This window comes from Rana temporaria, chromosome 11 (genome assembly GCF_905171775.1).
Source record: "Rana temporaria chromosome 11, aRanTem1.1, whole genome shotgun sequence".
In the NCBI taxonomy this organism is placed as follows: Eukaryota; Metazoa; Chordata; class Amphibia; order Anura; family Ranidae; genus Rana; species Rana temporaria.
Window position 1 is genome coordinate 61,833,998 of NC_053499.1, and position 25,640 is coordinate 61,859,637.

The 25,640-nt window shown below is 45.1% G+C and overlaps 1 protein-coding gene across 5 annotated transcripts in view; it reads left to right on the top strand.

Annotated features, from left to right (window-relative positions):
• LOC120917390 (palmitoyltransferase ZDHHC1-like) overlaps positions 1–25,640 on the top strand; it is a 92,012-nt gene that overhangs the window by 35,778 nt on the left and 30,594 nt on the right. For all 5 annotated transcript variants that reach the window (XM_040328654.1, XM_040328658.1, XM_040328656.1 and 2 more), the window contains 5 exons: positions 783–1,185; positions 3,057–3,275; positions 7,058–7,233; positions 11,416–11,517; positions 24,888–25,012. In XM_040328654.1, coding sequence (XP_040184588.1) covers positions 3,057–3,275; positions 7,058–7,233; positions 11,416–11,517; positions 24,888–25,012 — 622 coding nt within the window. In that variant the 5' untranslated portion in view covers positions 783–1,185. The remainder of the gene's footprint in view (positions 1–782; positions 1,186–3,056; positions 3,276–7,057; positions 7,234–11,415; positions 11,518–24,887; positions 25,013–25,640) is intronic.

Consider the following 25,640-nt stretch of genomic DNA (forward strand, 5'->3'; position numbering starts at 1 on the left):
TGAGGCTGCATTCATGGCAATGGTGAGGCTGCATTCATGGCAATGGTGAGGCTGCATTCATGGCAATGGTGAGGCTGCATTCATGGCAATGGTGAGGCTGCATTCATGGCAATGGTGAGGCTGCATTCATGGCAATGGTGAGGCTGCATTCATGGCAATGGTAAGCCTGTGTGTGTTATACGCCAATAAATACGGTATATCCAAATAACACGCCCAAGCTCATCCCTAGTCCTAAGCAGCGCTCTGGGATTCGTTGGGGCCACAAATAAAATATATATAGTATATCCAAATAACACGCCCAAGCTCATCTCTTCACCACACACAGCCACAAAGGCAAGAGAATTCTTGTTGGGCCGTGTATTAGTGCTCAGACGAACACACTTAGACAGAATTTTAATGGTTCAAAGAATGACAGGCAAAATAGTCGGCCCTCACACATGTTTACTTAATCAAATCTGGCCCTCTTTGAAAAAAATTTGGACACCCCTGCCTTATACTAAATGTACTTGTGATTATTTATTTATTTTTTCCTGACTGAATAAGCAGAAGTCCTCTTGCTTGAGTTATTTGATGTCTTAGCAAAATAGCTGATAAAATATAAATTGTGTCTATTCATTTCACGTGCATGCTTTGTCCAGTTCAGACAAGTTGAGATAAAGTTTATGTATGTGCTTTGGAATGGTGTTAGTATTTATTTAAATATGGTGACATACTGCTTATTAGCCAGCCAGCTGTGTCACTGCAAAATTCCACACTGATTGCTGCTTTTTTCATTTCTGTAGTTTTCGTCAGAGTTCATGAGAATCACATTTCAGCAGCTGCAACCTGATGTAAGACTTTGGAAGATCTCAGTCCTGTACACAGGCCACACCAGGCCGAGATGGAGTAACGCCGGAGAATCTGACTTCTGCTGAGTATGGATGTGTTTTCTTGCCGGACTCTTCTCATTTGCAGTCACTTGACTGTGAAGACAGCAACCATGCTTTGTTATGTGGATTATTAACCTCTTCACATTCAATGTTGGACATACCACAACCGTTTATTATCTGCTCCATTCCTTCTGTAAGTTTACACCCCCAAGGATCCTTGAATGAGCAGAAACAGCCAATTCTGGAAAAAGTATCAATAACCATTCTCCAGATCCAGTGCTTCCAGCAGCTGGCCTGATTGGCCGATGATGTTCTGGTGAGTCCCTCTACTATCTGCACTGTGTTGTTTAGATTTACCTCGATGTACCTGAAAAGAAGTTATGTTAGAAAAAGATAAAGATATTTACTTTCCTTCTCAACCATCCCTATTTCCTGCATTGAGAGGATTTTTATAAGCGTGAGAGCCATAACGTATTTGCTAGTGTATAAGGCGACTGCGCGTATAAGACGACCCCCTAATTTTCCAGCTAAAAGGTTGGTTTTTGGGATATACCGTATTTATCGGCGTATACCACGCACTTTTTTGCCCTGAAATTCAGGGCAAAATCGTGGGTGCGCGATATATACGCCGATACCCGCTTCCTGCGCCGAGTTTGAACTACTGCGCCGGCATATACCGAACGCAGTACACTCGTGTATAGTCGGGCAGGCTCGGCTCCTCTCGCAGTCACCTCCTGGACGTACAGGACGTGACCGCGAGAGGAGCCGAGCCTGCCAGACTATACATGAGTGTACTGCGCTCGGTATATGCCGGCGCAGTAGTTCAAACTCAGCACGGGAAGAGGGGATCGAGCAGGGAGAACACCGCAGAAGGACGCCGGACCCGACGAGGAGGACACCACCTAAGCCGCAGACGGACGCCGGACCCGACGAGGCCGCCGCGCAAGACACCAAAACTGTAAGTACTAAAATGTTTTTTTTACAGGAATGCGGGTCCACTTTAGGGGTGCCCGCTATACGCAGGAGCGCGCAATACCCCGATAAATACGGTACTCACCTTATAAGATGATCCCCTTCTGACTCCCCTCACTGTGCCCATTGCATACCTCACTGTGCCGATCTCCATACCTTATCCCTGTATGCAGAATCAGACTTCGGACGTCCATTGTTCAATAGCCGCGCCTCCTACTCGTCCTGTTTTGTGATAGGCGGAACACTCAGTTTCCCAGTGTTCAGTGTTCCGCCTATCACTAACGTCCTCTCGTCTGAGGCCGAGGAACTGAACACAGGCTCTGCTGGGAAACTGAGTGTTCCGCCTATCGCGGAACAGGACGAGGAGGAGGCGTGGCTTTTGAACAATGGACGCCCGTAGTCTGACTCTGCATACAGATACCGGCGTATAAGATGACCCCCGATTTTTGGGGGATATTTTTAAGTACAAAAGGTTGTCCTATACGCCGGAAAATACAGTACTCTAGCTCTCCATCTGAAGGTGATCATGACCTATCAGATTTAATGGTGCTCTGCATGTCTGATCTCTCTATGAATGGAATATGTATCTATGACAAGGATTTGCCTATGATTCATAAGAGGGCTACCAGAGGCAAAGGACCAAAATTCTCTTCACGGTTTAATTGTTGCCAAAATACCTATTTGTTTGGAACAATTTATATAGAGTAACAAATAACTTGGAATTGGCTGACGGTGCTATGGCAGCACGAAAAGAGTAACCGCCGGCTTGCGCTACACTGTTAGTGTAGCACCAGTCTTATGGGGCGGACTGGGCAGAGAGGCAAATTAGTCTAGTGCCCCCATAAATCGGCCTCACTGCTTCCGGTATGCAGGCGGCCGGCATTTCGCAACTGTGGGGAGGGGGGGCGCGGAGCTTCTAATTTTGACTGTCCTATCATCCTGGACCACAAACCTTCCTCACTGTGCTATATGTTTTATGCTGCTTCCTCACTGTGCTATATGTTATCAGAATTCTGTGCCTAAAGTAGAACTATAGGAACACTTTTTTTTTTTCATTTTGGATAGAGTAAGGGAAGGGCGGGTCTTAAACGGCAAGGGGTGGGTCATATTTAAATTAGGGGGTGCACGAGTTTAGTCAGGCCTAGGGCAGCACAAAACCTAAATACACTACTGCTAACTATATAAAGCATAACAATGTTTCCTTCTTTTTTATAGATGACCATCTGCAGGAAGCCATCTGGGAAGACCGTGCCTGGAAAGGCGGGTGAGGATACCACAGTCGAGCCCCTTCAACATTTCCGAAGGAATGGCTGGAGTTGGCCTCCGCACCCTTTACAGTTTGTGGCCTGGATCACATACCTTCTGTTTACGATCATTGGATTTGGGGTCCTTGTTCCCCTGTTGCCCCGACACTGGGTGGCTGCTGGTTATACGGTATCCTTTTATTGGAGATGGGAGGCAATGCGGTTATCGCCATACCTGCAGTAAAGTAGAATGTTTAGACATTATTATTATTATTATTTAGGAACTTGTATAGCGCCGTCAATTTACGCAGCACTTTACATATACAATGTACATTCACATCATAAAGTGATACCATTTAGTGGCTAAATCTGGCCATACGTGGTTCAATTCCTCCATCCACACAATTGAGGTGGATAGGGGAATCGTCCTGCTGCGCTATTGTGTTTTGACAGGGGGGTAGGCTTCCCCTCTGTCGAAATACACAGATCAGCACTGCAGCCATTGGTTGCAGCTGCTGATTGGTAGATTGACTTCTGTTTAACTGCAGTTGCCATACATGGATGAAATTTCAACTAGTCCCTGCTGAATCGACTGAATTTCAATCCATCTACGGCCACCTTTACTCAGTAGATTGAAAGTTAAAGCTTGAATCACTGCAGGTTTCTTCATCATGCCTAATCTCACACCTGGAGATTTGAAAGTTTGTGTTTTTTTAGTTTATGCTTAGACATTAAATAGTTATTACTTTTATTTTTGTATGTATTTTTATCCGCTAAATTGATGTAAGGTATAAAATATTTTATTGCCAAAAAGTACTATTTTAGGAGCTACCCTTCTCTATAGATACAAATGGCCTAATATAGAGCAGAAATGTATGAGGGGTGTCGTCAATTGGATCCTTTAGTCTAGACCACAGGTGTCACACAAGGCCCGCAGGCCGAATCTGGCCCTCCAGGCCATTTGATGTGGCCCTCGCACCTCTCCTGCAGCTGCAGCCCTCCCCTGGTCCTCCTCCAAACCCTGTACTTTCTGCTTTCAAGCAATGCATCCATCTTCTTCCCAGCAGCAGCATAAGGCAAGGGGGGTGCATTGTGATGTAAGGGAGGGTGGGGGACTCGACTTCTGATGGTGGGGTGGCTCTTGACATCTAATGCATCAAGCTATACCCGCCGGAGGTGACCATTGTATTCTGGCAGCTAGGAAACCTCTCACTGTCAGAATATAATAGTGTAGTGTGAGGGATTCACCCATCAACACAGTGAGTTGAGCATTTTTCTTTCCTTTAACTCGTCGTTAAAGAAAAGAAAATGTGTATAATGTATGGCCTGCCTTTAAGAATTTTTGGGATACTGCATGTAACGAAACCCATAGAAGACTAAAGCTGTTATCGGTATGAATGTTCATGCTGATAACAAGATGTCACCACACAAAGGATCAAAGTGTACTCTTAAAGGGGTTGTAAAGACAAAAATATTTTCCTCTTAAATTAAAGTCTGACAGTAGCTGATAAAGTAAAAAGTAATGTTTTGCATTATAACTAGTTAGATACCTGTTGAAATCGAGCTTTTTTATTCACGTCCAGCACTCCTGAATCATTCTCACTGACTTCCTGGTTTGCGGTGCGCATTCATTCTTGCTACATCACGGCCTAATGGGAACTACAGTTCCCATTAGGCTTAGCCTCCATGCCTGTGAGGGATAAGAGAGCATCTTCACGCAGAGCTGTAGTCATAGGGAGGGGGTGAGCACATTCTGCTTTCCACCATGCAAAACGGCTCAGATGCTGGTGGAAAGCAAGAAGAGGAGAGACAGGAAATGGCATTTTCAAACCTGGATTACTGTATTTTGGAGGTCAAAAGGAAAAACGAGGTAAGTGATATTTAAATGCTCTAGCTTACAGCAATCAATTGATCTAATAAAAAACAAACCTTTAGTGTTCCTTTAAGGCCTCATGCACATTAAATGTTTGGTCATTCATTGATTCCATTGGTAGAGATTCACCGAAATTTTGGCTGTCGAAACATATCAGGCGAAAATGGTGCTTTGGTCATTTTGTCCATAAAGAAAAGGTGCTGATAATGACGCCAAAAAACACACACAGTTTTACCATGATTCTATCGTGCTTATGGTGCATTTTTCATAGGTCATATGACTCAAAAACCGCACCAAAAACTTAACACAGGTGTGTTATTAATGCGTTTTTGCTGCTCTTTAATGCATTTCAACAGGGACGTGGGTTTTTTTTTTCTGTCCAAAAATGCAGCAAGCAAGATTTTTAACATCACAATGGACCAGTGTGAAGACATAGAATTTTTAAAGGGATGCATTTTTTCTTGAGCTAAAGGTGGCAATAATGGCCGATAATAAATTCATAATAATTTTAAATGCAAGATATTAATTAAAAAGTCAAATATAATACATCTTTTATATCATATATAAAAATATACCAGTATATTTAAAAAAGAACTCCTTTTCGGTTGCGGTTTCGGCCAAGTGCATCCTGAATTTTCGGTTTCGATACCAAAATTTCTATTCGGTGCACCTCTATCCATTGGTCATTCTTGCTATTGGAATAAATTCTCAAGTGCTAACTGCACCTAGCGTTTAGGAGTATTTAGGTGTACTCAATGTTTTTCTGCCCAAAAGCTCCTCTCCTGAATGTGCAAGTGATTTTTTTTTCTGTGCCCTTTATAGCAGTTTAAAAAGCCAGCTTGTGCTGTCTAACCTGTCCCTCTGGAAGCTGACCACAGTTTGCGTGTCTACGCCATCTGCAGCTCTCCTATCTGCTCGCCCCCTGTCCTCTCCCCCCTCCCCTCCCTGCCTGTCAGCTAGGGAGTCTGTCTGAGCTGTCTCCACTCCGCCCCCCCCCCCCACCCCTGTTAGTAGAAAACAAATGTTTTAAACATTTTGCTGCCAGCCCCCATATTTTAAGCTGCCACCCTGCACAGTGTAATTTCTGTAATGTATCTTCAGACCGATCAGGTGACTCTGGCTGCTCTCCTTCTCTGATCCAGGGCTACAGCAGGAGGGGCTGAGTGGCCAGCATGGCGGTCAAATGACCTCCAGGCTGATGTCGCGCTATATCCCTGGAACTGAGTATTAGAGCGGCTGGGAGTCACATTTCTGGCCTGGAGATATTACAAAAAGGTATTTTAGAGACTTTGCTTTTACCATACAATTACACTGTGGATTATGGCAGCTTAAAATAGGGGAGGCTGGCAGTGAATGATAGTGTAGGGTTACAAACATTTTAAGCTCGGTGTGCATCAGGCCTTAAGACCCCATTCACACCTGAGCGTTTTGTAGCTTGAAGCCTGAAGCTACAAGACACTGGAGGGGAAAAAATCTATTATTCTCTAAGGAGATGGTTCACAACTCCACTCCAAAACGCCTGAAGCCAGATGTTCCAAAACGCCTGAAGCTCAAACAAGTTCTGGGACTTTTTTTTAGGCAGATTTGGGCGTTTTTCTGCTTTTACATTGGTGACCCTTAGACCTGTCCAAAATCGCGGTAAAAAATGCAGCAAAAATCGCTGCAAAATGTGGTAAAAAACGCCGCAAAAATTGCGGAAAACGATACGCTCAGGTGTGAATGCAGCCTAAATGTAAAATTGGCCAAACGCGCATCAAATTTTGCTCTGTGGGTAGCCCTCTCGGCAACATCCATCACCCGTCTGTTGTTTATGTCGAAGATGCTTGGTGATAAATTGTTGGCTGAATTGCACCTGCAGGCATTGTTCAGTTATTCAGAATGCAATGGCCTGCAGCGGGATATTTGTTCATCCGTTGCTGTCAGTGTCGGTGAAGGAACCTGTTAGATTTCAGCTTGTAGGCTGAACAAAAGAAATCTACTAGTGTATGACCAGCTTTAGAGGTATCAGAATGCAGATGGTTCTGTTCAAATATGCACAAGATGCCCATAATCTTGTTATTCTCTATTTTCTGCTATTGTTCCTTAACCCCCTTATGCAGTGTATGGGAGTGCTGTTTGCGTTACACCTCGTTGTCCATTTTTTGGCGGTAACCTTTGATCCAGCAGATGAGAATGTACGTGCCAAGAACGCTCCTGGCCCACTGCCTGTGTTCGATCGGACCAAGCATGCTCATGTCATTGAAAACATGCATTGTTACATCTGTGAGGTGGATGTGTAAGTAGAGATTTCTGTGTCTGTTTCATGGAGCAACCTTGGTTCTGGGAAATCAGATGAGGCAGTTAGAACATATTAAACAATAATGAACTTCTAGATTTTGTTTATATGTCCAACGATTTTGTCACTGGTGCTTGATAACTGAATATAGAAGCTCATAGTGGATATATTCAGAAAACAACAAACTTGATTTACGGCAGTGTCTGAAAACCTTGTCTGTGTTACTAGAGCAACCAGTCACAATAGTTCTTCTCTCATACAGTGCATGGTGAACGGTGCCCCATATTCAGATTTGGGTTACCCATTGTCTGCACCATCTTACTATGACAGAAGATTACAAAATATGTATTGGTCGTGTGAAAATAAAGCACACCAGGCTTTTTTCGACATAACAAATATATTTTTAAAGTCAAATTGTGCGCTAATGAGCAACCAAAATGGTTAACTTTGTTATTGAAAGAGACCATGTTTATGAACCAAGGTTGTTCCATTTGTGATCTATATTCTATGTAAGCCTTACCATATTGAAAACTAGATATCCTTCTGATTTGTTAGGGTCTAGGGTGTAGGTTTAGGATCTTCTTTAGCATTTAGGTGACCGAAGAACACTAGGCATTACCTGCACTGCTAAATGTGCCATGAGTATCTCCAGTAGAATGTACACTACAACACCAAACTGCTCACTTCCATTTACTTCTGTATCTGTAATACAAGACAAATCTATTTACACATCAAGGGAGATTTGCAGCAGAAGCTGGCTTCCAACTGAGCATCACTGAGAGGGACCCTGACAGGTCCGTCTCTGCACAGTGAGCAAAGACGGACCTGTCATCCGCCTGCTCAGCGGGGATCAGTGAAGCAATCCCCCCTGAACAAGTGGAGGCCGTCAAAACAGATCAGCCCTGTGTGAAAGGGACCTTACAGTACAACTATGGGTGCAAGGATTAAGGCTGGGTTCACACTATTGCGAATTGGTTTCCCTCGCATCTAATTCAGCCGAAAATTCAGATCCAAATCGGACCTGAAACAATGAACGGGGGCGCACCGGACCCCTGTTGTGAGTCGCTTAGTACGGCAGTATGAACCCAGCCTTAAACCCACGTTCACATCAGGCCGATTTAGCATGTGATTTGATATGTCAAATCGGCGGCTATTGCCAACAGAAGCACCATCCAAATCGTTGCAAATCATTGCAAAGCCCACTTTGCGATGCCAATTGCGGCCCCCCTGGTGATTTAATACGGCCCCCCTGGGGATTTGGATATATATATATGGTTTGTGGCCCCCAGGGCCACAAAAGATATATATATACCGTATTTATCGGCGCTGCCTCGGAGGGGACAGGGAGGGGGCGATACAAGTGCCATCAGATTACATGAAGAGAATCTCCTGTTTACTCAGTGGCATCTGTAATAGGAAGTTCATTCTCCTGGGATGCCATTGAATGACCGTTCTGTCTATCATAGGAGGCGAGACTTTGTATTAAACCTGTTTGTAATCTATCGGCACTCATCCCCCCCTCCCTGTTCCCTCCGAGGCTGCAGATGGGCATCAATCAGGCTGCACTGATGGCAATGGTAAGGCTGCATTCGTGGCACATGCAAGGCTGCATTCGTGGCACATGCGAGGCTGCATTCGTGGCACATGCGAGGCTGCATTCGTGGCACATGCGAGGCTGCATTCCTGGCACATGCGAGGCTGCATTCATGGCACATGTGAGGCGGCATTTATGGCACATGCGAGGCTGCATTCATGGCACATGTGAGGCGGCATTTATGGCAATGGTAAGCCTGTGCGTGTTATATGCCAATAAATACGTTATATCCAAATAACACACCCAAGCTCATCCTTATTCCTGAGCAGCGCTCAGGGATTCGTTGGGGCCCCAAGCTCATCTCTTCACCACACACAGCCACAAAGGCAAGAGAATTCTTGTTGGGCCGTGTATTAGTGCTCAGACGAACACACTTAGAATGAATTTTAATGGTTCAAAGAATGTCAGGCAAAATGGTCGGTCCTCACGCATGATCACTTCATCAAATCTGGCCCTCTTTGAAAAAAGTTTGGACACCCCTGAGTTAAGCTTTGGCAAGAACACCTGGAAGCCGATTGGTTTCTATGCAGAGCTGCACCCGATTTCACTCTCCAGTTTTAGTAAAAAACACTATACGATGATGGTGTGCTATTATTTGCTGGCATGCCAAATTGTTCCTGCCGTAAGCTGTATTTTGTTTACATTACATTATCCTGCTTACAGTGCAGTTATGTAATCATTATGCTTTCTGCTCAGATGCACCTGCTGATTGCTGACATTTACCCAACACCCTGCAGGGAAGTTCTGAAGGACCCGTGAGGCCCGTGAATTACAATGGGGTTCAGGTGCACAATGCTTGCAGGCCAATTACAGTCATCAGGAAGAATGGCTTATCTCTCCTCTGTTCTTTGAGGATTTGTTTTAAACCTGTGTTTTGTATACACGAGTAATGAAGACAATAGAAGAGATGTCCCAGGGACAGTTTAGAGATTGATGTCTGTAGAGGGGGAGTCCAATGCTGACCACATACAGTATATGTTTCAGTATTTCATTTAATCAGCCGTTTGGATATACAGTAGAAACAACAATGAAATATGCTGTGAAAAGCCCTATAACGCTGCCTTACTAAAATCTGCCAAGTTTGTTCAGTTATAAAATGGTTACATCTCGGAACTGATCACTTTTAAACTTCTCCAATGTTCCATTTAAAAACACAAGAGTTGTGGCTTTTTTTTTTTTATCAGTTACTGGCGGGTTTGACAGTTGGTCATCTGTCTTGTGTATTGGGCAAATCATTATGCAGATGGATTTAAGGTTTTAAGGCATGCTCAGAAGCAATGCTCACCATAACACTACATTAGCAGAAGTTGCCCAAAGGGTGGCGCTAAGTAACTGAAAAACAATGTCGTTTGGTGTTTATTGGGCAACAATTCTTTGCCGTTTTTATGCAAGACAAGTTCCCGGCCAACGCCCTTCAGACAAAAGTCCTACGCTTTGTCCACTGAAAATCTGATCTTGTGTATGAGGCTTTACTTGGTACTTGGCTTTACTTGGTTTGAGAGCGTTTTGAAAGACGAGCAGCATTTTTTTTATAAATTTGCGTCATGTCGCAACTGAGTATAAAAGAGAAGAGGCGCCTCTAAGTAAAGCAATATGGTTACATTTAATGTTGGTACAACATTTAGTAACTCACATGGTTGATGATTAAAGAATCCTGCAGGAGCTACAGAGTATAAAAGAGAAGAGGTGTCGCTAAGCGTCGCAACATGGTTACATTTAATAACGAAGGTACAACATTTAGCAACTCACATGGTTGATGATTAAAAGAGGCACATCTAAGTATGCAGGCATCCGGGGTAAATCTATCCACATGGACCATCTACGTCATCCTTTGCACGCTGCGCTCCACGAGCGGCTCATGCAGGGTAGTCTTCCCCGTCACGCAGACTGACAGCGGTGAGAGCGGGTGGTGCTGAGGATGGTCTATGTGGACAGCTTTACCCTGGATGCCTGCATACTTGGATGTGCCTCTTTTAATAATCAACCATGTGAGTTGCTAAATGTTGTACCTTCATTATTAAATGTAACCATATTACTACACTTGGCAACGCCTCTCTTCTCTTTTATACTCTGTAGCTCCTGCTGCATTTTGTTTCTACTCCCCTTGTGGAAGCTTCCATTTGTGGATGGACATTTTCTGGTTACACAACCTATCACATTGCTATAATATTTTTATAAGGACTATAAACTGAAGGACTAATGAATAAATGGTTGTGTAACTAATCATCTGAGTTCCATGTATTTTATATGGGGAAATTCACTTTGATATACAAGTGCTTTGGATTACAAGCATGTTTCCAGAACGAACTATGCTCACAATCCAAGGTTTTACTGTATGTTAGTTCCCCAAAAAAATGGGTTACAGTTGTGTTGGTATCAGCATGAGTAACAGGATTGTTCTCTTCAAATTCTTGTTAGTGTATGTGATGAGTATTGTTCTCTTTGTGAATGTGTAGAGGGAGGTTGTGTCCTGTTTTCCAGCACTGCTTCATTTTTATGTCCATGCATTGTTAGTGTAGTCATATTCTTACTGCCATTGTACTGCTACCTGTACTATACAAGCTTTAACACCTATTTTATCTTAACAGGGGGGACAAATCCAAACACTGCAGTTTATGCAATAAGTGTGTCAGTAATTTTGACCATCACTGCAAATGGCTGAATAACTGTGTGGGCGGCAAAAATTACTGGTAAGTGCCCCAATACATGTTATACACCGGCATACATTTTATATTTTATATATACATGCTCAGTGAACTACACTGCTCAAAAAAATTAACGGAACACTTTTGAATCAGAACTCCTGGGATATTGATCTGGTCAGTTAAGTAGCAGAGGGGGAGGGGTGTATACAGAGGGGGTTGTTAATCAGTTCCAGCTGCTTTGCTGTTAATTGAAATTAAAGGGTATGTAAAGTTAAAAAAAAAAAGTTTTAAATAACAAACATGTTATACTTCCACTGTGCAGCTAGTTTTGCACAGAGTTTCCCCGAACCTGGTCTTCTGGGATCCCTCGGCGACTGTCTCGGCTCCTCCACGCAAGAACTCGACACCTTCATGCGAGCAAGCTCACATCCTGCAGGTGTGCTCCCGTGATACAGCCGGCGGCTATTGCCGTTCACTGTATCACTCGGCCCCGCCCCTGGCGTGCCGCATCATTGGATGTGATTTGACAGCAGCGCAAGCCTATGGCTGCGCTGCTTTCAATCTACGGCCAGGCTCAGAAACGAGGAGGATGATGGGGGCGAGCGCAGGACATTTTCAAAGGGTCAGGTAAGTAAAACGGGGGGGCGCTGTATTGTCGGATGTTTTTTCACCTTAATGCATAGGATGCATTAAAGCGGTGGTTCACCCTTAGAGAGCACTTTTTAGCCTTAGATTCCTGCTCGTTTTGTCTAGGGGAATCGGCTATTTGTTTTAAAATATGAGCAGTACTTACCCATTTACGAGATGCATCCTCTCCGTCGCTTCCGGGTATGGGCTGCGGGAATGGGCGTTCCTTCTTGATTGACAGTCTTCCGAGAGGCTTCCGACGGTCGCATCCATCGCGTCACGATTTTCTGAAAGAAGCCGAACGTCGGTGCGCAGGCGCAGTATAGAGCCGCACTGACGTTCGGCTTCTTTCGGCTACGAGTGACGCGATGGATGCGACCGTCGGAAGCCTCTCGGAAGACTGTCAATCAAGAAGGAACGCCCACTCCCGAAGACCCATACCCGGAAGCGACGGAAGAAGATGCATCTCGAAAACGGTAAGTACTGCTCATATTTTAAAACAAATAGCCGATTCCCCTAGACCAAACGAGCAGGAATCTAAGGGGAAATTTTTTTTTTTTTAATAAATGGGTGAACTCCCGCTTTAAGGTGAAAAAACATTTACCTTTGCAACCCCTTTAACAACAGGTGCACTAGATGGGCAACAATGAGGCAACCTCCAAAACAGGAATGTTTTTTCAGGTGGAGGTGTCTGATATTTTTTTCCCCTACTCCTCTTTTCTGACTGTTGTTCACTAGTTTTGCATTTGGCTAGGGTCAGTGTCACTACTGGTAGCACGAGGCGATACTTGGACCCTATAAAGGTTGCACAGGCAGTCCAACTCCTCCAGGATGGCACATCAATACGTGCCATTGCCAGAAGGTTTGCTGTGTCTCCCAGCACAGTTTCAAGAGCATGGAGGAGATTCCAGGAAACAGGCAGTTACTCTAGGAGAGCTTGACAGAGCCGTAGAAGGTCCTTAACCCATCAGCAGGACTGGTATCTGCCTCTTTTGTACAAGGAGGAACAGGATGAGCACTGCCAGAGCCCTACAAAATGACCTCCAGCAGGCCACTGATGTGATTGTCTGACCAAACAATCAGAAACGGACTTCATGGGGGGTGGCCTGAGGGCCCGACATCCTTGAGTGTGCTCTATGCTAACTGCCGGACACTGGAGCTCGATTGGCATTTTCCATTGAACACCAGAATTGGCAGGTCCGCCACTGGTGCCCCATGCTTTTCATAGATGAGTGCAGGTTCACCCTGAGCATATGTGACAGGGTCTGGAGAAGCCGTGGAGAACTTTATGCTGCCTGTAACATCGTTCAGCATGACCGGTTTGGTGGCGGGTCAGTGATGGTCTGGGGAGGCATATCCATGGAGGGATGCACAGACCTCTACAGGCTACTGTGACAGGAAGTCAGGTAAATCTGGGGGTGTTGTCAGACGGGAGATACATTTCTGCCTTGTTTAGAAAATTCACCAATTACTATCAGGTGTCGGCTGCAGAGGTAGCCAGAAAGGGACGTTGGATAGCTTCAGCTGTTCAGAATGAGGAAATTAAGGCCTCTATAAGTTGTCCAGAAGATTACTGCTCAATGCTGCATCCTGAGGCTTGTTGAGTTAAGGAGAGCAGTGAGCTGAGGAAGCCTTCTGAAGGTGAAGTGGTTGTTGATACTTTTGCTCTGTGATAAGAAAAATCAAAAAGACTATTGTTTTCTGCTGGAAGACCAGCAGTGTCTGCCCAGCAGTAGGCTGTCCCAGACTCCATAGGTAGGTTCCTGTGTTGTGAAGGTAGATGGCCCAAGTGGCCAGGGTTTATTTTATGTTTTGTTTATGCTGTTTGGATGCTTGCACTTGTTTCCAGCAATATTGAAGAATAGACCATAACCCTTGTTTTTTCAACCACCCACGGCTGCCTCTCTGTATAATTCAGTGTGTAGTGTATCCACTCAGGAGGTCGCACACCCCCGCTACCGAGCTAACCCCTTACACTACACAATGGCACCCTGACTGCCAATAGGTATCGGGATGAAATCCTTGGACCCATTGTCAGACCCTACGCTGGTGCAGTGGGTCCTGGGTTCCTCCTGGTGCATGACAATTCCCGGCTTCGTGGTGAGCACATGCAGCCAGTTCCTGGAGGATGAAGAAATTGATACCATTGAATGTCCCCCACGCTCCCCTGACCTAAATCCAAAGAAACACCTCTGGGACATTATGTTTCGGTCCATCCGGTGCCGCCAGGTTGCACCTCAGTCTGTTCAGGAGCTCAGTGATGCTCTGGTCCAGATCTGGGAGGAAATACCCCAGGAGGTCGCACACCCCCGCTACCGAGCTAACCCCTTACACTACACAATGGCACCCTGACTGCCAATAGGTATCGGGATGAAATCCTTGGACCCATTGTCAGACCCTACGCTGGTGCAGTGGGTCCTGGGTTCCTCCTGGTGCATGACAATTCCCGGCTTCGTGGTGAGCACATGCAGCCAGTTCCTGGAGGATGAAGAAATTGATACCATTGAATGTCCCCCACGCTCCCCTGACCTAAATCCAAAGGAACACCTCAGGGACATTATGTTTCGGTCCATCCGGTGCCGCCAGGTTGCACCTCAGTCTGTTCAGGAGCTCAGTGATGCTCTGGTCCAGATCTGGGAGGAAATACCCCAGGACACCATCCGTCGTCTCATTAGGACCATGCCCTGATGTTGTCAGGCATGCATACAAGCACTTGGGGGCCATACAAACTACTGAGGATCATTTTTGAGTTGTTGCAATGAAATTTCAGCAAAATGGACTGGCTTGCTGCATCATTTTTGGGGGTGTGTCTTTGAATTCATCCCTCTGTAGGTGGATAATTTTTCATTTCCATCAAATGAGGTGCCATCCTTTCATTCCTAACACATTACCCAGTCCATATCAGTATAGATATCCAGCATGAGATTTTTGCTCGTTGAGATCTGATATGTTTTCAAAGTGTTTTTTTTTTTTTTTTTGAGCAGTGTATATAAATGCCCATAATCCTCAGGTTACATGTATATAGACCTGCACTTCCTAAATTGTTTAAACCTCAGGATTTAATAGAAATCTACAGTCAAAGGGGGCTCATAGTGTCTGGGCTACCCGGGGGTTTGCACATAGCTACCGTACGCCTTATATCTTCTTACATTAACATGACAATAAGCCTGTTTAATGTACATGGGAAACACGTTGTTCCTAATATGCTGTGGTGGACCAGGTGGGAAAAACATTTGACCAGTCATTTTAATTAGACACATATTTCAGATACAATGATAGCCTGGATCTTACGTTTCTCATTTTATATACTGGGGATGTTATTATCGTTCCACTTGTAACCTTTTATTTTGTTACGAAAAGGAGTTGTTTGACGCTATGTGTAATGTAATCTCTGTCTACTTTTTGTCCCTTTTCACGCGGGGCGTATCCGCTCAGCAGGCTCCACTAGCTCAGTGGGAGATCGCTCCGTTGATCCCCACTAAGTCGGCGGATGACGGGTCCGCTCTGCTCACTGAGTGGGGAGGGGCATGTCGGAGCCCCGCTTATTTCTATGGGGATATTGGACGAAAAACGGACAGCATGTCCCGTTTCATCAGATCCCGTCCGATCCACCAGACAGATGGTGAATGTATCGCTATATGTCTGTCTTGATCAGATGGCAGGCGGGTGTTATCGGCTACATGTCCGCTGACACCCGCCTGCTCATAGGAGTCAATGGGTGGCCCACTCGGATCTGCCTGAAAAATGGACAGGCGGATCCAATCCAAGCGGGGTTATCGTGTGAAAAGGGCCTTAAGATCTCTGAATAACCAATATTAAAGCAAAATAAGACGTTTAGTAAATTTTTTGTCAGAGGCACTCTTTAAAAGTGCCAACTATGCCCACCCTTTCTGCCCCGTGCTCCATTCATTGATGCTATACTACTAGGTCCTACAATGAAAAACACTCTATGAATGAAGGATAGCTGGACGAATGAAAGTTCAACCTCCTCCACTCATAGTGCAGTTTTGATTGTGGGAACTGATTGTACAGTGTTGGCACTCTTGACTAGTGTCTGTGACAGGTGAAGTTGCTAATATTAAGCATGATCGGTTGGATTACATAAAGGGAACTCCAATTATAAAAATTCAACTCTTATTTCTCTTATCGTCCATGGATGGACACAGCTCCTTAAATCTTGACACGTGGGTTATGTTCCTGTTCACAGAAGAGGACTAGGCAGAAACATGTTAGATAATTAAATACATGTTACTTTAACAGAGTTGAACAGCCCCGGGGCGGTCCCTCCAGACATAACCCTCCTCTCTACAGTATGCAGCCTCAGTTTTTTTTTCTGCTTAGCAAAGGAGAAGGACGTATGGCTCCCCTTGGGTCCAGTGCCCTGAGGAAATTTTTATTTTTATTTTATTCTTTGAGAATCTTCTATCAACTGTCGGCTGAGAGACAGGCTGGATATATAGATCCTTGTAGTCTCCTCAGTCCGGCCAGCGAGCGTGAGAACACCTTTGCAAAGAGGCTGGGTCTGCCACGACATACCCCATGACTCCTGGGGTGGTGAGCTTTTGCTCCAGGGTCCACATATGACTGGGCTGTGGTGTTGTCCCACTCACTGTGGACCAGGCCAACAGCTACTCCAACGCGGTTGTATGCCTGTCAGGAATGCGTCAGTGGGTCCTCGCATGGACGGGTAAGTACAGTCCTTCCCGCCTCAGCGGCTTGGTACGTCTGAGCATTTCTGGGGTTCGGGGGTCCTCCTATCCTCCCTTCCCTGCTCTCTGTCATTTCCCACTGCTGCTACCGGGGTGGATCTGTGGGGGGCTCCTTTTCCCACCAGGGGACTGTGGGGTGTCTGGGCCTGTGTATTTCTGTGGGGGTGTGTTTGACATTTTTTTTGTAGTCTGCTGTTATCATTGTGAAATCCCATTGGCGGCCATTTTTTTGTGGTCGCAATATGGCGCAGCTTACTATTGTGGTCGGCCATTTTACTGTGGCCATTCCCTGCTCTATCTGAGGCGTCCAGTGGCCATTTTGGAGGTGGTTTTGGCCTCTAGTGCTGGCTTCTACAGCATGCAGCACATATCTCCTCATGATTTTACATCACAGCTTTATCTCACAGCTTTTTTCCTCACACACTGTCTCAGGCCAGGACCTGGCTGTCAGGTCTCTGGTTCTGTGTTGTCTGTGGAAGTGGACCAGGACCTTACTTGTGACTCCTGACTTGGGTCAGTAACAGGGCACTTGTCAGTATGCTTATTAATGCTGTAAGGGACTCACTTAAGCTGGATAGTGCAGCTGAGGTATCCTCCTGAGGGCTCGTCTTTTTTTGGGTCACACAAATCAAACCGCTCTGTGAAGGTTTTTCCTTTTATGTCCTTTTTTTTGACAAGTTCATTGATAAGGAATGGGATAAGCCGCAGAAGTCCTTTTGTAGTTCCTTAGCGCCTGGCGGTTCGGTACCCCTTTGAGGAGAGCCTCTTGAAAAAATGGGTTTCTCCTCCGGCAGTGGCCCCCCGGTTGCCCGGTTAAAAAGGATGACCACTTTCCCTATAGAAGGGACCCCTGCCTTTAAGGACCATACTAATAAGAGGTCCGAGGCGCTGACCCGCTCCATGTTTACCATGCTGGGGTCTGCATTGCGGCCTATTGTGGCTGCAACCTTGGTGTCTCAGACACTCACCGAATGGGCAAAGGTTTAGCACCAACTCCCTCCCGAATTTGTTAGACTGACCGACCAGTTGGTCCAGGGCCTTGTATATGTCTGTGATGCTACACTGAAAGCAGCCCCCTTGATATCCAGAGCCTCTGATTTGTCTTGAATGCTGGTCTGCTGACCAAGCATCCAAACAAGCCTTGGCAGATTTACCCTTCAAAGGTGGGAGGCTTTTTGGTGTCTTGCTGGATGACATTTTCAAGGATGTCGCTGTTAGTCGGGTCCTTCTTTTCCCACTCAGAAGCGGTATTTTCCGTCGGTCCGGCAGCTAAAGCCCTCTCTGTTGGGTGACAGAAACGTCCCTGGATGCATAGGGCGAACAAGCCGGCACCAAAATCCGCCAATGCATGAAGTCTTGCCCCCACCCAACTCATGGGTGGGGGGACGGCTTCACAGGTTCACAGTTTGGTAGACCTCCCTGACCAGATTCTTTCCCTCAAGTCTCCCTCTCCCTCCGGCTCATCTGTCTTCCCTGTTAGGGGCAGTGCAGGATATGCTAAGTTGTGGGGTAATTTTACCCGTTCCGCAGGGTGAGAGGTTTTAGGGATTGTATTCGATTATGGTCCCGAAGAAGGACAGGTTCTATCCAAATTTGGACCTCACAGCCCTAATGTGAGAGTACGGAAGTTCCGATTGGAATCCATTCGTTTGGTGGTAGCTGCGCTCCGTGCGGGGGACTTTCCAGCGTCCTTGGACATCAAGGACGCATACTTGCATGTCCCAATGTGCGCAAGTCACCAGAGGTTTGTGCACTTCGCAATAGAGGATGACCACTATCAGTATGTGGCCCTTTCTTTTGGTCTAGCGTCGGCACCAAGAGTTTTTCACCAGGGTTCCTTGCACCGATCCTAGCTTTGCTGAGACATTGCCATTGTGGGCTACTTAGACAATCTTCTTCTGAGAGCAGCTTCTGGCTCAGAATTAGAGGTGGATGTTTCTATAGCCAGCCAGACCCTCCATGAATTTGGGTGGGTATTAAACATTCAGGAGTCGGTCGTGGTGCCGACTCAGCATTTGGAGTACCTGGGGTTGATTCTGGACTCCTTGGAAGTGAGGGTCTTCTTCCCCTGGAGAAGTGTCTGACTCTTCAGTCTGCAGTGAAGATGTTGGCATCTCGCAAATGGTCGTCTCTCCGTTTTTACATGCGAGTCCTGGGCCTGATGGTTGCCTCCTTCGAGGCAGTACCGTATGTCCAGTTCCACTCTCATTTTTCGGCAGGAGAAGATACTGTTCATGTGGAACAAATCTCCTTTGTCCCTGGATCGTCAGATTCAGGTTAGCCACCTTGTCGGAGTCTCTCTCAATTGGTGGCTGAGATCCCTGGCTCTTCGGTCCGGGAAGTCGTTTCTTCCCTTCCAGTGGAGGGTGTTTACGACGGACGCCAGCCTCACAGGTTGGGGGGCGTCTGGGGGGTCCAGTCGGCCTAGGGTCGATAGACTCTAGTAGAATCCCATCTGCGGTTTAATGTCCTAGAACTCCGGGCGGTCAGGCTACGCCTCTCCTCGTGAACGAGGAGGTTGCAATGTCGTCCGATCGGGTTTCAGTCAGACAACGCCACGGCAGTGACTTATGTCAATCAGGGGGGACCACGGAGCTCGGATGCAGCGTCCGAGGTCGCTCACATCCTAAGGTGGGCGGAAAGAAGCGTGCCGGCTCTGTCGGCCGTCTACATTCCGGGCGTGGAAAACTGGCAGGCGCACTACCTGAGTCGCCAGATGCTGGACCAGGGGGATCGGTCATTGCATCTGGAGGTGTTTAAACTCCTTTGCAGGAGATGGGGCACACCAGATATGGATCTTCTGGCCTCTCATCTCAACCGCAAGGTGTCGAGGTTCGTGGCCAGGTTCAGAGATCCCTGGGCATTCGCATCAGACGCGTTGGTGGCCCCATGGGGTCAGAGTGGAGGTTGAGGGGATCCCGATGATTCTAATCACTCCAGATTGGCCTTGGCGTCCTTGGTACTCCAATCTCGTGTGCCTAGTGGCGGATGCACCCTGGCGGCTGCCAATGTGGGAGGACCTTCTGTCTCAAACATACATCATCCTGCTTTACAGTCGCTGGCTTTAACGGCATGGCTATTGAAAGCCAGGTATTAAGGGACCGGGGTCTTTCCGACTCGGTCATCTCAACCATGCTAAGTGCAACAGAAGTCTTCTTCCAGGAAGATCTACCATTGCGCCTGGAAGGCCTACATCTTTGTGCGAAGAGATGGGGTGGCGTCCACAGACGTATTCGGTTTCCAGGGTCCTGCTGTTTTTACAGCGTGGCGTGGATCAGAAACTTGCCTTACGCACCATTAAGGGACAGATTTCAGCCTTGGCTGTGTTCTTTCAGCGGCCTTTGGCGGCCCACTCTCTGGTGGATACCTTTTGTGCAGGGGGTTCGTCATATACTTCCCCCTCTTAAACCACCTCTTCCCCCATGGGATTTGAATCTGGTGCTCTCAGTTCTTCAGAAACCTCCCTTTTTAAAACATCAGAGATTCCTCTCTTGACACTATCTCAGAAGGTGGCCTTTTTGGTGGCCATTACTTCTGTCAGACATGTTTCTGAGTTGACGGCCTTGTCCTGCAAGTCGCTATACTTGGTCCTCCATAAGGATAAGGCGGTGTTGCGCTCCCAACCTTCCTTTCTTCGGAAGGTTGTTTCGGCCTTTCACCTTAACGAGGACATTGTACTTCCTTCCTTGTGTTGCGCTTCATGTTTTAGGCATGGTATGCACTTTGCGGGTGTCCCTGCCTACTACGGCTCAGTTTTGGAGATCTGACGCACTTTTTGTGTCGGTGTCTGATCTACAAAAGGGCTTGGCGGTCTCGTCCGCCACCATTTCTCGATGGATCAGGCAGACCGTCATACAGGCATATGCTCTTAGGGGGCGGGCGCCCCCTTTCCGGTCACTGCACTTTCGACCAGGGCAATTGGTGCTTCCTGGGTTTTCCGACATCAATCGTGCGTCTCACAGGTGTACTTTTTCCAAATTTTTACAAGGTTGGTGTGAGTGCATCTTCTGATGCTTCCTTCGGGCCGCAAGGTTTTGCAGGTGGCTGGTTAAAGTTGCAACTCCTCCGTTTTAGGAGCTCTGCTTGTTTTGGGGTGAAGTTGAATTAGTTTTACTGATACTGTTCCCACCCCTCGTTTTTGACACGGCTTGGGGACGTCCCATTTGTCAAGATTTAAGGAGCTGTGTTTGTCCATGGACGATAAGAGAAAATAGGATTTTTTTGTACTCACCGTAAAATCGTTTTTTCTCTGTCGTCCAGGGACGGACGGACACAGCACCCACCCCTCTGTTTTAGGTTTGTACTGCTTGTTACGAACTGAGGCTGCATACTGCAGAGAGGAGGGTTATGTCTGGAAGAACCGCCCCTGGGCGGGGCTGTTTAACTCGGTTAATTTAAATACATGTTACTTTAACAAACATGTTTCTGCCTAGTCCTCTCCTGTGAACAGGAACATAACCTACTTGTGAAGATTTAAGGAGCTGTGTCCATCCATGGACGACAGAGAAAATGATTTTTACGATGAGTACAAAAAAAATATATTTTTTTTTCATATGATTTATAAAAGCATGTATAAAATTAGTAGTAAAACTAGGGTTTATTTTTTTTCTAAGTCATGTATATTTCAAATAGTGCTGCAAGTACTATATTCTCACAATATAGCAAGGTGGATAAAAATCAATGATTTAAAAAAAAAAAAAAAAAAAAAACATTTTTTTACTCCAAAAGCATTTTATTTAAAATAAATTTGATAAAAATCAAAAAAAATCTATCTAAAGATACATTTTTTATTCAGCATGAAATGGAGCTTGGTTATGTAGCATGAGGCTGTATATTCTGCAATATTTAAACATTTTGGTATACAATGAATGCATTCACACAATTTCACAGTAACCATGAGATAAAACAAAACAAATTTTAGGAATATTCCTTTATCCCATTGTTTTGCAAATCGCCACTACAAACTGTATGATTGAATTTGTTCTGATATTGCTGTTTTACTAACCTGACCGCTTATTATTCTAGGTAGGAAACCTTAATTTTGTTTGCAAATAATAAAAATTCTAACTACCTCCAAGAATAAGTCCTTACATTTAAAGAGCACCTGTCATTTCAAATCCATCATGGCAGTGCCTGTTAGCAGGCATCCATTCACCTGCTGCAGCCCTCTTGTTGTGTCACTGCCACATCACCAGCCATCCCATTAAAGTGAATGGGACTGTTGGTGAGTCAATAGCGGGTCAGAGGAGGAGTCGCTGTGGGACAGAGATGACGGTTGCTCTTAAAAAAAATAAGTTGATTTAAATCAAGCCTTTTTACTAGTTATTTAAATATGATTTAAATCAATTTTACCCTGCAATACAGGTAATAATGCAAAAAAAGGAAAAAACTGCGGAAATCTAGAAATATAAAGTGAGCAGCTACACAAGCAATGTGACAAAAATTGAATAGAAATAGTGAAGAAACATGTAGCGCTAGTGAAAAAAACACTTAAGGAAGTGCATAAAGAACCATGGATAAATGCAATTAAACCACAGTAATCTGTAAATAAGTGTCCATTAAATAATAGAAACACAGAAAAAAAGTCCATCAGTAGAAAACATATGACCACATCATCGTCATGGAGGGGACATTCTGCACGGTAAAACAGGAGTAGATGGAATACTCTTACCGGATAGCGTGGATCTGCTTGTCAGCGACAACAGATCATAAACGCATGGAAGGACTCCACTCGAGTCTGCTCGGCTGGACGAGGGCCCAATGGTAGACTTCCACACAGGATATCCAGATGAATGGCTGTAGTCCTGGACTGGAACCTCACCGTGGGTAAATTCGCTCAGACTCAGATTCCCAGTAGAAAAAGAAGATCGACTTATTCCAAAGCGACAATCGGTGGTGCAAAAAGTGGTATCCACTTAAAGGAGAGTAGGCACAATCATGGAGTATGAAAAAACTTTGTATCCAAACAGGTCATGCAGGAGAAAAGAAAAAACAATGCTCCGGATGGTGCAGATAAAAGAGGATACGGTTTTATTGTAGTAAAACCAAAATAACATAAAAGTGATCACTAGCATAAAAGTAGTAAAAGCAATATGGGGAGCAGGTATAGCAAGCCCGACGCGTTTCGTCCAAGTGGACTTCAACTGGGGCATCTACCTTCACCCCCATATTGCCACATATATATAATACAAATTCTTAATTAGACTGAATAAGCGAACCAATCAAGCAAGCCTAGCAGTAAGTGTGTGTGATTGGAAGAAACAAGTCACGTGACATACATGACCCATGACTCTCTTATGCAACCAATCGGATCAAGCAATACACCCTGACTTAAATGGTCACCAATCACAAATCGGAAAAAAAAACATATATTAGTAGACTTGTTTCTTCCAATCACACACACTTACTGCTAGGCTTGCTTGATTGGTTCGCTTATTCAGTCTAATTAAGAATTTGTATTATATATATGTGGCAATATGGGGGTGAAGGTAGATGCCCCAGTTGAAGTCCACTTGGACGAAACACGTCGGGCTTGCTATACCTGCTCCCCATATTGCTTTTACTACTTTTATGCTACAGTGATCACTTTTATGTTATTTGGTTTTACTACAATAAAACCGTATCCTCTTTTATCTGCACCATCCGGAGCATTGTTTTTTTCTTTTCTCCTGCATGACCTGTTTGGATACAAAGTTTTTTCATACTCCATGATTGTGCCTACTCTCCTTTAAGTGGATACCACTTTTTGCACCACCGATTGTCGCTTTGGAATAAGTCGATCTTCTTTTTCTACTGGGAATCTGAGTCTGAGCGAATTTACCCACGGTGAGGTTCCAGTCCAGGACTACAGCCATTCATCTGGATATCCTGTGTGGAAGTCTACCATTGGGCCCTCGTCCAGCCGAGCAGACTCGAGTGGAGTCCTTCCATGCGTTTATGATCTGTTGTCGCTGACAAGCAGATCCACGCTATCCGGTAAGAGTATTCCATCTACTCCTGTTTTACCGTGCAGAATGTCCCCTCCATGACGATGATGTGGTCATATGTTTTCTACTGATGGACTTTTTTTCTGTGTTTCTATTATTTAATGGACACTTATTTACAGATTACTGTGGTTTAATTGCATTTATCCATGGTTCTTTATGCACTTCCTTAAGTGTTTTTTTCACTAGCGCTACATGTTTCTTCACTATTTCAATACAGGTAATAAACTGTTGTGTTTTTTTTGTTTTGTTTTTTTTTTGCATACCAGCTGATATTTTAGATAAGGTAGATAACTAAATACAGAGAATATGCTATTGCTAGAATAAATGACAGAAGTAAAACTAATCAACTTTCTGTGGTTCTGCCACTTTCAAGTTTCATGCTTTGGGGTTTAAAGCGGAGTTCCACCCAAAAATGGAACTTCTGCTTTAAGCACTCCTCGCCCCCTTACATGCCACATTTGGCATGTACATTTTTATTTTTTTGGCGGAGGGGTGGTGCATGGTTTTGATAGGTACTTCCTGTCCTCTCACCGTTTAGGCCACTCCTGCACTCCCCCCTAGGCAGCCACTCCCTCTCTGCAATCTTCTGGGTCACATCACAGGTACAAGATTGCCTGGGCACTAAGAGCACAGCGCTAGTCGTGCATGCGCAGTGCGCACCCGGCTCCAAAGCCGCAAGTTGTCACAGCTGGGTGCCCACACTTGCAATGCTGGTGTTGCAGAGAGAAAGAGAGAAGCGAGGCTTTGGGCGGCCACATCGCTGGACCGTGGAGCAGGTAAGTGTCTGTTTATTAAAAGTCATCAGCTACACTTTTTGTACCTGCTGACTTTTAATAAACTTAAAAACGACTGGAACTCCGCTTTAAAGAAGAGTTCAGGCATTTATCAACTGGTAGAAAACAAACTATTTGGAGAGAAGAATGTGCTTTACATGAGCACTACAATCAAGCATTAAAATACAGAATAACATTTTAAAGGATGGACCTCACTACAGCTGTTTGAAACGTTGTACTTTAGGGTGTCTGTAATGTTATGTTCTCATTAGTTTCAATACAATGCATTTATTGAAGATGTATTTTATTCCTTTTTTTAGGCTGTTTTTTACCTGTCTTGTATCTGCATTTCTTGGCACTGTGTTGCTGAGTTCCATTTCATCCTTTGTGTTTCTTGAATACTTTGTCGATCCGTCTGTGTTGAGGAGTGACCAAAGCTTTGAAGGTACATATTTAATTTTTATGTAATGTCTTCATCCATTCTATATTTGTGGCAGGGAAACTAAAGACACGTTTAAGTAAATCTGTCAGAATAGAAATTAGGGGAGGTGCTGTTGGTGACGTATTTTTAAAGCTTCAGTCCCCATGGCCCGGTGTCCTGATTTTGGCTTCATTTCCTAGTGCAGCGTTTCTCAACCAGGGTTAGGTGGAACCGTTGGGTTCTTCTTGAGGTTAATACAGGGCTCGACAAATCCCGGGCGCCAGGTCGCCATGGCGACTAGAAATAGGGTCCTGGCGACTTGGCTTGGAAGGGGGGCAAAAAAAAATAAAAAACATTTTTTTTATTTATTTTTTTTGTGAGCTGGGGCCATCTGGTGGTGAGCCGTTGGTATTACAAGTTATTACCACCAGATGTGAGCTGGCGCCATCTGGTGGTGGCCGTTGGTATTACAAGTTAAGCATTACAAGTTAAACAGCAATTCTAATGTAATTTTTCACTATTTTCACTGCCATCTTCTTCCCTCTAATTAGAACCCCCAAACATGTATATATATTTTTTATCCTAACACCCTATAGAATAAAATGACGATCGTTGCAATACTTTCTGTCACGCCGTATTTGCGCAGCGGTCT